Raw genomic sequence first — 12627 nt, 5'->3', positions numbered from 1 at the left:
CGATCCTCCTGTCTCTGCCTCCCAAGCGCAGGGATTACAAGCGTGCGCTACCACGCCCGGCTGCCCTGCAAATTTTTAGTGTCAGATTCCACATTTCTGAGATGACAGTGTGAGACTCAGCAGGACTCAAGGCCTGTTTTTCTGTGTATGTAATGGGGGGTGTGATTGAAGTGATTCATATGAGTATTGGAATGGATATGAACTGAACAGGAAAATAAAATGAACCTTGCCAGTTCTACATTTTGAACACAGGATTTGCTTAAAGCCTATATGAGGAAATACTCTGTGTAGATATTATCAATTGATGCAAATAATAATGAAATGGTAATACAGGAGAGCAAAAGGTGTTAATTTTGGAGATAGAATAAAACTTATGCTTTAACCTTGTATTAGAAGTTTTTAAAATTAATTAGCCACCCAGGTTTTTTTGTTTCATCAGCACGGTGAAGATTATACCTATTTCATGTAGTTTTTTTGAAAGAATTCAGCTTATGTAAACTATATGATAAGTAGGGTGCATGAACAGAAGGTATAAATAGTAGAGAGTCATGGAATTTTACACCTGTAAGTAACCTTGAGATTGTTATTTTACAGAGGATGAAGCTGAGATTTTAAAAAGTGTTTTTTTCCAAAGCTAACTGTCTGGTAAAAATTTGGACTCAGGATCCAGAGATAGTGACACACTGAAAAATTATTTAATCTTAATCTTCCCATTTAAAAAGTGTAAAAAAAAGACACTAAATTTTAAGAAAACTGAAAAAGATCACATAATTTTTTTTGGTATTGAGGCTCAAACCCAGGTCTATTTTATTTTTATTTTGAAACACGGTCTCACTGAGTTGCTGAGCACCTCACTAAGTAGCTGAGGCTGGCCGTTAATCTTTGACTTAGAATCTGTCTCAGCCTCCCAGGTACTGGGATTACAAGTGTGCGCCACCACATCTGGCATGTAGCTAGATCATTTTAAACTACAGTATTATCAGCTATTTCAATGTTTTTTTCCAATTTTTTTTCTTTTTTATGGTTTTGGGATTTAGTTCCAGGGGTATTCTGCTTCAAAGCTACACCCTCAGCCTTCTTATTTTCTTGTTTTGAAACAGTCTTGCTAGGTTGCTGAGAACTTCATTATGTTCCTGAGGCTGCCCTCAAACCCGTATTTCTCCTATCTCAGCTTCCCAAGTACTGGAATTACAGGCCTGAGCCACCACACTCAGCTATTTCAAAAGTTTTAACAGCATATTTTCATATTGCACTCTTAAAACCTGTGAGAGCCAGGATATTTTTTAAGATAGCATGAACAGTATGCTATCGAAAATATCCATGAAGTAATAGGATTCCACCTCTCCCACCCTTTCGGTATTTAACAAATTATTAGGATTATATTTAAAGACTAAATTCTAAATGTATGGAAAATCTCTCAGTGTGAAATTTGTATGTATGGTTCATGGAAGATTTTTCTCAACCTGTATTTGTATCGATAAATAATTAACTTGTATTATTTACAGGAGTTTAGTAGTATCTAAGATAAATAATATCAATATTTTAACAAGTTATATCTACTTTCTCCCAGATTTCATATAAACCTCATACTCAGACTGAGTGAAAAATATTGGACAACAAAACTACCATACAGATTTATAAAATAAAGTAAAAAATAAAAGCAATCAGGAGGAAACATAACAAAAAATTGCATTGAAATCCTTATTTCCTGGTTGAATTTGTATGCTATTATACTCTCTTTTACACCAAGATAGATTTTTCCTGGAAGTGTATAATCTTTATGCATTATCATTGCCACTAGGTGTCGCTGTAAGCTAAATGACTACAGCAAATATCTAAAATTAATTAATTTTTTTTAACTGAAAAAAGTAATATTTCTTAGGCATTACATAAAAAACATGATTACATTGGCCTCAAATCACAATCAAGTTTATCCTATGCTTTGTCTTAAAAATTATATTTTCTAAATTAATTTAAATTAAATTAATTTTTGTTTAATAAAGATTCCCCAAACAGTTGAAATTTAACATGTAAAATTCCAATGAAAGATTAAGATGGAGGAAAAATTCATGACACATACCAAATTAAAGAAGGAAAAAATGAGGGTATGTCAGAGAGATAAATTGAAAAGTTATTTAAGGAAATAGAGTAGTGCAAGTAGCTATCCCAGTAGGTTATTAGAGAGCATATGTTTTTAATACCAAGCTTCAGACATCTAACTGTTAAAGATAAAAAAATCAAACTGCTCAAATTAATATAAAATTTATTATGAAACAATTTGGAGATTCTACTTAACTGTACTCCACCGATCACATATCAAACTAAAAAGTATTAACCGGACATGGTGGCACACACTTGTAATCCCAGCATTTGAGAGGTTGAGACCCGAAGATCACAGTTCGCGACCAGCCTCAACTACTTAGTGAGGCCTTCTGCAACTCAGTGAGACCCCGGTTTCAAAATAAAGAATGAAAATTAGGGCAGGGGGTATAGCTCGGAGTTCAAATGCCCCTGGGTTCCATCCCCAGACCCGTAAAAAAAAAAAAAAAAGTATTGTTTCTTTTTTTCCTAAATATTCAACAACTCCAAAGACATTTAAGTAGGAAGCCTAAGAATTTCTCCAAATGTAACATATACACAGAGCTTTAGTAAGATTTTATCTGATGTGCTTGGAGATTCACATTTATAGTCCTGTTATTAAAATAGATATATTTGCCAGAAAAGAATCCTGGTTCTCAGTCAGAAAAAAGGAGCACAAACTTGACTTGCTAACCTGTAGAATGTGTAGCTTGAAAGCCTTTTCTTTGAACAGATGCATCCGAAACAAAGCGAACAAACATCTTATTCCCAGTAGCCACAAGGGGATCTGGTATCTTATTGCCACACAGTCTTCCAAGGATGGGGGATTTTTCTGTTTCTCCATCAAATACTTCTAGGTGATCGTAAGCACATTCTTGATGCTGTTCAATCTCAAACTCACTAAAGGCCTAAGAAAGAGAAAGAAAGAAAGAAAAAAAAATTTTGAAAATCCATATATCACCTCAAAAGTTCTTTTATTTGGGGATTAAAATATGTCAAGAAAACATGTTCATGTCACACAAATGATTTATCATTGTGAAATCAGTAGGATGCGCAATCTTGAGAAAATTTAATGAGAAAAACAGTGTGACAGCTTCAGCTACCCTATAGTTTGGATCTTAACTTCTGTCCCCGAAGCGTGTAAAAGGCTTCGTTCTTAGGGCAGTACTATTGAGAAGTGGCAAGACCTTTAAGAGGTGGGGCCTAGTGGGAGGTCTTTAGGTGATGGGACACATGATTGGAAGCATGCCTTAGCTGGCTATGAGGTAAGCAGCTTTCCTCCGCCATGTGCTCCAGTCATGATGTTCTTCCTTCCTATTGGCCCACAAGCAATGAGACCAATTGATCGTAGTCTACAAACCTGTGAGCCAAAATACACCTTTTCTCTTTATGAGTTGATTATCTCAGTTTTTTTAAATTATTACTGTACCGGACATCTGACTAATGCAATGGGAAATTCTACTCTTCACCTATTGTGACTAATTCTATTACTACAATTAAATCTAAGGAATTTAAGTAGGTTATAATAAATGGTATTTGATGCTAAATTTAATGCAGAGAATTTGTTAGAAAAATTTAAGCAATTTATTAACAAATTGACTCCTTTTGGTTTTGATGATCACAAACTAGTACACAGGATCCTATTTTGGGTATTTAAAGTCAGAAAAAAAGTCTTATAAAGCAATTATTATATTTTTACAAAATTTAAATGCGAGAGATCTTTATAAAAATAACTAAAAATGAAATTTTCACTATATATTTCTTATTTCACTCTTATAAACTATATTATTTTTAAAACATTAATATGAGCTAGGTGTGCTGGTACACACCTATAATTTTAGTACTTGGGAGGCCGAAACAAGAGAATCACAGATTTGAGGGCAAAATCAGCAATATAGTGAAATTCTCAGCAACCTAGTGAGATCCTGTTTCAAAACAAAAAATAAAAAAGGGTTGAGTGTGTAACTAGGAAATAGAATGTCCCTGGGTTTAACCCCCAGAATCTCAAAATAAAAATAAAAATAAAAACATTAATATGACTATTCTATCAGTCTGGACTATTTCAAATTAAAATTTCAGGTAGATGGCGCACTTATTTTACTATCTGATATCTAGGAAATTGTAGTATGCTTTGCTGTTATGTATACCGTTTTAAAATTCTAATTTTCCTATGTAGTAATTCATATATGTGTGTTTTAGCAAATTAAAATAAATTTTAATTATGTAACACACTAAAAATCACCAAGAAAAGTATTGAGCTGGACTGAAAATAAAATTGCCCAAACTATTTAAATTCTCAGGAATTACAGATTATTTGTCAATGCCAATTAAGGCTTTTCATTCCCAGAAAAACTACCATACACTGAAGAAATAAACCATAGCTCCTACTTGAGTCTATAGAGCAAACCTAAAACTTAGAAAGAAAATAAACATAAAAATATAATATATGCTTCAAACATCATTTTTTTAACCATACATGGCGCATAAAACATCTGAACATAAACTTTCTCCAAATATGTTTCTTTGATGTGATTTTCTAAAGTGCCCATAATTCTGAGTCTAACTGAAGATTTTCTTTTTAATTTGAGTCTTTATGTGATAGCCTCTACTATCACATCTGACTTTGGAGGTATAAGGAAAGAATGAAAGATGAATTTATATAAACTAGGAGCAAGGACTGAAATTGCTTAAAAAGAAGCAAGAGAAGAAAAGAAGTATTTCTCTAAGTGTCATTCCAATGCACTACTTGAAAGGTATAAATAAAACAAGTAGCCAATAAGCACTAGAAGTCATTATTTGTTAGAACCTTAATGGGTAAAAAGGAATTCAGTTCATTTGATCAAAGGCACACAATAGTGCAAAAAAGATTGAAAATAGCAGAGAGAACTCACTAGAAACAAAACCGAGTGAACAAGGAGATTGCATTTATCCTAACACTCCGCATGGAAAGCAGGTGTTCCCTGAAAGACTGTCTTACTAATTTATTAATCTCTGTAATCTCCAATTTCTCCAGTCTGTTAGAGTGGAGTAAAATAGACCAAGTGCATGTATGTAGAGACCCTGAACAGATGTCTGGATACATATGTTAATTCGTTTATCTCACCAAGTAGCTCATATTTGTGGCCAACCTCACGTATGAAAATGCTGTAGATGTGGCCGGCCAGAACTTATGGTTTTCTGCCTGTCGTGGAATGGTACTCAATTAGCTCCTGTTACCACTGGATGTACATACACATTCTTAATTTCAGTTTGAAACTGGTAAGAAACCGCGAAGTAACTTGGCTGAACTGCAGCCAAACTCTTTATTAAACATGAAACCAAGCCTCTGAATTATAAGAACAATGTTATTTCAAGAGGCTGAAACATTGTTCTGGGAAAACAACAATATCCGAAAGTCACTGCGTGCCGAGTACTTACCTCTTTTGATTGTGGTATGAAGAGTGTGGACGTCTACTACACAAAAGGAAACATCCTAAGAAAGAATGCCGTTCTAAAGTAGATCCCAAAGCCATTGCTAAGAGTGGATCAGAATTCACACACCACACATGTTCAGCCGTTCACTGGCCTATTGAAAACTAAGTGAATGAGATGAATATGTGACTATTTCACTCTCTAACGAAAGGCAGGCCGTCTGGAATAAATAATGATATCTGCTTAACATAATGGACCAACACCACACAAAGTGGCAATGAGCGGGTGGGCTGCGGGCCACAATGATACCTGGTCTGGAGCCAAATAGCTCCGGGTTTCTATCAAATTACTAATGGAATCAGATTGCGTCTCTGAGAGTTAAATTAGTCAAAGATTCCATAGCTAATATAGAACTTCAGGGATGCAGGGGACTAATTCATTAAGGTAATAGTGAATTTTCCTCTTGGGAGAAGCAGCAGCTTGCTTGGTCAGTGGCAAAGATTAGCTGGTTTCTTTACAGAAGCCAAACAGACCTAAAATGCCATCCATCACACACAATCAGAGTCCACGCTAACTCATGTGCTCAGGTCTCCTAAGTCGGCTCCTATGCCCTAGAGACACCCATGTAGACAGAACTCCATAGATAATGGCCTCGCCTCAATAAAATATGTCGAGACCACAGAAAGGTTATTTTAGGAGCCCTTGGGAAACTGAAATCACTTTTTCTACATTTTTAGAATTCACAATGATAAAGTACGATACACAATTTCTGACTTTATTTTATGACTCATGTTGACGCATGAAGCTCCATATTTAAATTATATAGAAGGTGAAAATTTCCAGCCACCAGGAACTGATACCACAAAAATGTGCCCAGATTTTCCCAAAAGGTCCTTCAGGTTCACAATGGAGAGAGGATAGAGGGCCAAGAGAATGTATGGGGCAGTAAGAAAGATTTCAGCTAAAGCACACAACCCCTCTGGGGAGAGAGAGAGAGAGAGAGAGAGAGAGAGAGAGAGAGAGAGAGAGAGAGAGAGAGAGAGAGAGAGAAAGAGAGGATGTATGTACTTATGTATGTACGTATGCACCCCAGTTCTTTTTCTGTTAGGGACTGAACCCAGAGGCCTTCTATGAGGCTGGTGTGAAACCTGTGATCCTCCTGTGTTAGCCTTTCAAATATCCATATTACAGGTGTGCACCACCTTTCCTGGCTTTGCTTTGTTTTTGAAACAGGGTCTCTCTAGGTTGCTGAGAGCATCACTATATCGCTGAGGCTGGCCTCAAACCTGCAATCCTCCTTGGAATGCTGAGATAGGAGGCTCAGACAGGCATGTGCTACCACACCTGACAATTTTATGAACATTCAACCTGACTTTAAGAATTTATAAGCATTTTGACATTAAAAATTTTAAGAATACTTATTCCATGATTATCTTTCTATGATTTTTATGCTGAAGAACTTAGATTTTAAAAAAGAAAATAATGTAGCCGGGCGTGGTGGCGCACACTTGTAATCCCCGCGCTTGGGAGGCGGAGACAGGAGGATCGCGCAGGTTCGAAGCCAGCCGCGCTGGCGTAAGAGACCCTGTTTCAAAAAATATAAAATAGGTCTGGGAGTGTAGCCCGGAGGTAGAAGGGCTTCCAGGAACCCCAGTACTACTAAAACAAAACAAAACAAAAAAAAGAAAATAATGTAAATAGCCATGAAATCTAGTCAGAAATCATAATCAATTCCCATCAGGTAAAACAAGAGATTGAATCCCATTCAAAAGAAATAAAGCTCAACTTTGGATATAGGCTGTGGAAATAATAACTCTGTATTTCTGGAACACCCAAGCAATTCTAGTCTACCTGGCTGGCCACGGGCCTGACTTCCATATGGTGTCCGGTTCTAGGACCATCTGCAGCGGTTCTTTCATTAAAAGTACAGGCCTTGGCTGAACTGTGAGGCCGTGTGGAGTAGCTATCTGTGCTCATAAAGGACAAGACAGAAAAATGATTGTGCTCAGTGCAGAAATAAAATGGAGTGAGGGGGACATGTGAGCTAAGAGAATTAAAGAGTCTGATTCAATTCAAGTGACTGTGTGATAAGCTTTAGCGCGCCCTAGGACTGGTCATCTTTCTTCTCCTAATTTCAGAAAGAACTCTCCTTTGGCTTCCCAGAAGATTTTGGGAAAATTAGAGGCCACTGGGAAAATGGCAGCATGAAACACAAGCGTTGGCTTTCTCATTCAAAAGGCCCTTTCCCCCTGAGTATCCTATAACTGTGATCAAATATACTTTTTATGGCTTGATGGTGAGGAGTATAAGAGTTATAGATGTTTTTGGTTTCTAAATATCTCATATGTGAGATAATGTAAATTGCACCTGTAGGTAACTTACCGAAACTCTAGGATCTAATAAATAAGATGGCATAAGCACATTAGCTTATTGCTGTATATTGCAATAGCGTAGAAATTTGTTATCGTTTTTAATTAAGATTCATTCAAAACACGAAAAAGGGACCCCAAAATATAATGATCAATTGACTCTTTCAGAAACAAGAGAAACTGAAGCCAGGAATATATATTTTTGTTCTTGTTTACTCAGAAACTTTTATCTTTTCTAGTAGCAAGATTTTGTTTTTCAAGCATCTTTTGATTAATGTTTCTTTGTACTTTAAAGCTATCAGGCAGAACATTTTTACATTGTTGGTGGGAGTGCAAAATATATTAGCCACTATGGAGATCAGTGTGGAGATTCCTTATAAAACCGGGAATGGATCCACCATATGATTTGGCTATACCACTCCTGGGTACCTTTCCAAAGGGGTTGAAATCAGAGAACTACAGTAACATAAGCATAACCATGTTTATACCAGCACAATTTGTAAAAGCCAAAATATGGAACCAACCTAGGTCTCCATCAACAGATGAATAGACTGCAAAATTATGGGAAATACACACAATGGAATTCTACTCATCAATAAAGAAGAACAAAATCATGTTATTCGCAAGAAGATGGAAAGACCTAGAGAGCATTATGTTAAGTGAGATCAGCCAAGCACAGAAAGAGAAGGGACATATGTTTTCACAAAAATGCCCAAGCTAGGAAGTATTAGGAATACAAAAGGGACTCCAGATAATGGAGGGGAAACTCAGCAAAGCCAGAAAGGAGGGGTAGGGGAGGAAGAAGGCTGAGGTTAATTAATGGAAAAGCTCAATTCAAATATGTGTGTATATATGAATATAACATTGTTAACCTGGACACTCAGTATTGGGAGGGAGGGAAAAGGGGAAGCAGGGAGGGGCCACCAAGTACTGGTGAATATATGCCATTGTCAACATGATCCACATTATGATGTGACTATAGTGACCAATAAATAAATAAAAAAAAGAAAAAGAAAGCAATCATGCAGTCATCATTTTATGATCAAATAAACACACACACACACACACACACACACACACACACACACACACACACAGGCTAATGTATTCATTTCCTATCACTGCTATAGCAAATTACCACAAACTTAGTCACTTAAAACAACTCAGATTTATTTTCATGTTTTCAGATTTATTGCTTGGAGGTCAGTAGTCTGAATTGGGTAGGCAGAACTGAACTCTTTCTAGGGCTCTGGGTGAGAATCTGTGTGCTTGCTCTTTTGCATTCTCTAGAGTTCATCTGCAATCCTCACCTCAGATTCTCTTTCTTAACTTCAAACGCAGGAGGTACATAAACAAATGTATCAAAGTTAATCACCAAACAAGCATGGGATGGAGGGAGGGGGAGGGAATGGGATGGGGGCTGGATGAGGGCTAATTGGATGATGTGTGCTTGTATATCCTCTCAAGTCTTGTACTCCAATGTGACTGATATATGACTACAATGCACCAATTAAAAAATAAATAAGTAAAAATTTTTTAAAATCTTCAAGGTAGCATTTTCCCTCCTCCCTGACCTCCTGCCTCTCTCTTGGAAGGTCCCCTGTGATCGAGGATATCCTGATAATCTAGGGGACTCTCCCTGACCTAAGATCCTTAACATCACCACATCTACAAAGTTCCTTTTGCCGTGGAAGGCAGCATCTTTTCAGGTTCTGGGTATCAGCATATCTTTAGGGAGCCATTGCTTTGCCTCCCAGAGTGGGAGGTCTAAATGTTTTTACCTTCACAGTACACTTCAGAGAAAATAAGCCCAAACATTTATGCATTTATGGTTCCAAATTCTCTTCCCTGACTTTCTGAGTTCTGGAGATGAACTACTTCCCTTAGAGCAAATCTAGCCTAGAGCCTGTTTTGAAATAAAACTTGATCAGAACGCAACAATGTCTATTCGTTTGTGTACAATCTATGACTTTTTTTCACACTGAAATGTCAGTATTAATTTATTGTAAGACTAACTATATCGTCCACAAAGTTTATAATACTTGCTACATGAGCCTTTGAAGGAAAAATTTTGTGAAAAGCAACCACGAGCTACAATTTCAATTGTTAAGTTGAATCTCATATTCACAGGGCTATATATAAAAACTCTCACTGGCCATGATTGAGATAAACTCTTATCAACATAAATACATGTGATCAGTAAAATCTACTTTTCCAACCTGATTAGCTAACTATAAAGTTGAAAAGAATGCTGCCTTTGTATTTCAGTCCATAAGGTTCAGAGAATTATCCTTTTGCTCAGGACCTTGGACAGGACTAGAAAGACTTCAGATTCCTAAATCAAAGTCATCTCACTGTCTAGTGTCCTTCAACAGAGAGGCAGAAGCCGGGTGTGGTGGCACATGCTCATAATCCCAGTACTTGGGAGGCTGAGACAGGAGGATTGCGGTTTGTGGACAGCCTCAGCTATTTAGTGAGGCCATCTGAAATTCAGTGAGAACTTGTTTCAAAATAAAAAATAAAAAATAGGGCTGGGAGTATAGCTCGGATGTAGAATGTCCTGGGTTCCATCCCCGGTACCACAAAACAAAAAGAAAAACAAACAAACAAACAAAAAAAACCAGAAAGGTGGAAATATATTGGTCTGTCTGGAAAGTGACTTATGAATTTACTAAACATATAAATATCTTATCACCATCTGATTTTACTACAATGCCATATTTGAAAGAATTCTCTTTAATTAGCCCAAAAATAAAGTGAAATGAAATAAATCCACTGGTTGGGAGGGTCTAAACAGGGAATTTAAAAATTTACCACTTGGATGGCCCATTGAGCTACTTTGGGTTGGTAACCTCTTTCCTATGATAATCTTTGTTTATTACTATCCCTGCTAGACTGTGTCCTGATCCTGTCTGTCTACCATCCCCCTCAGCCCTGCTTCTAAATACAACATATTGTAGAAAATTGCTTAACTTTCTATTTTTTCATGATTTTATTTTCTTCAGTTAAACTGCAGCACTTATAGACTCAGTGATCTATGACCACAATGATCTATGACCACAATGATCTCTGACCACAATACAGATGAAAGAATTCCGAGAATTCTGGGAAGGTTAAGTATTTGTAATGGAACTTAACTTTTACTATCAGATGGACCAGGCCAGAATGTAAGGCTTAAAGACTGGAGGAGGGAAGACAATTTTTATATTCATATTTGAATTGCTTATATAGAGTAATATGTGACAAATATAAGGGTATCTGTATCCCACCACAAAAAGTAATAGATTATACAAACATGATCTCTTCCAAACCATAATACAAAATTGACTTTTGATAAAAACATGTATTCCTTGTATACAAAGCATATAGAGTTGATATAACCAGTATACTAAGTTGGGTTTACATGAATGATCATGATGTTGTTTTCTTGCACTCACTCATTCATTCATTCATTTTATGCATTCATTTATTCTCCTACTTGGAAACATCATTATTCACTTAGAAACATCATTACCAACTACATATTATGAAACAGAGTCTTTTATTTGCAGCAACACTGGAAATGCCTTTTAGATGATACAGAAAAAAAATAAATCTTGGAAAAGAACAACGTGGCTATCACACTGATCTAGGCAATCAGGATACGTTTAGCATAAGTTGGAAAGCATGAGAGGAAACACACTGGTTCAATTCAATAAAATAAACATTCTCAGCCAAGGAGACTGACACAGGAGGATCCCAGGTTCAAGGACAACCTCGGCAATTTAGTAAGGCTCTCAGCAAGTTAGTGAGACCCTGCTTCCAAATAAAAAAAGAAATAAAACAGGGTTGGGGGTGTAGCTCAGAGGTAGAATGCCCAGTACTACAAGAATAAATAAACTAATTAGATATAAATAAACAAATAAATAAACATTTTCTCCCGACTCCCACCCTCCTCTGTGTCCCAGCTGAGGAAGACATGCTCAGGCCACTTCACACAAGAAGGAACTCGCTTACCAATTTGATCCGGTGGCCTGGAATGGCACTGATCTCCCAGGTGCACTGCTTCCTGCTTGGATACTTGTCTGGCCAGTTGGGACTGGTGATGAGGCCACTCGGGCTGTGGATCCTCTGCTCACACTCAGCTGTGCCAACGAGAATAATATTAATCGGTGTTGGAATCTAGCCCATGATTGGGTCAGAGAGCAGACTCTTCCCCCACTGCTATGCTCAAAGATTTTTCTGAATGCTAGCTAATCAGTGCTCCAGTCTCTGCCATCATACACATTTGCTTTGGCAAATAAGTTGCCGAGCCTAATCAGGCAACGTTGTTGTCTGACTCACTGGAAATTAAGTGTTTACCACCCATCAGATAAATGCCTAAAAGAAAATGAACTCGTATTTTAAACTGCTGTGTCCACAGGCTCAGGCTTTAATAGAGCAACATCTATTGGCAATCAAGAATATCAACACTGGTTATGTGCAAAATATGTATTGCATCGCCACAAACAAAAAGTCAGTGAAATAGGCCAATTTTAGTTCTTTTTATTTCCCCATTAACAGAACAGCACTTATAGCCAATTAACACGATTAAGCATATAAATACATGTGAATCATTTATTGACATTTTTCTCTCCCTTAGTTAAGTATACACTTGAATACCTAAACCACACTTTTAGTTGTTTCAACAAATTAATCCCAATTTCTTCTAAGCAAAATGAAGTATAAAGGGGAAAAAAAAATAAATGAACAATTGCCAGCCTCTGAGATCGCATTTGAACTAATTAGA

At 36.8% G+C, this 12627-nt stretch overlaps 1 protein-coding gene across 2 annotated transcripts in view; it reads right to left on the bottom strand.

The window, feature by feature from the left end:
- The window catches only part of TLL1 (tolloid like 1), a gene marked incomplete at both ends in the record, with an annotated part of 198136 nt that overhangs the window by 7892 nt on the left and 177617 nt on the right, over positions 1 to 12627 (bottom strand). For both annotated transcript variants that reach the window (XM_080710730.1, XM_080710731.1), the window contains 2 exons: positions 2774 to 2987; positions 11856 to 11983. In XM_080710730.1, coding sequence (XP_080566856.1) covers positions 2774 to 2987; positions 11856 to 11983 — 342 coding nt within the window. The remainder of the gene's footprint in view (positions 1 to 2773; positions 2988 to 11855; positions 11984 to 12627) is intronic.

The sequence above is a fragment of the Muscardinus avellanarius genome, assembly GCF_963383645.1.
Source record: "Muscardinus avellanarius genome assembly, chromosome: 14".
Classification (NCBI taxonomy): Eukaryota; Metazoa; Chordata; class Mammalia; order Rodentia; family Gliridae; genus Muscardinus; species Muscardinus avellanarius.
Note: the sequence above shows the minus strand (reverse complement) of the source record. Positions and strands in the feature narration are given on the sequence as shown.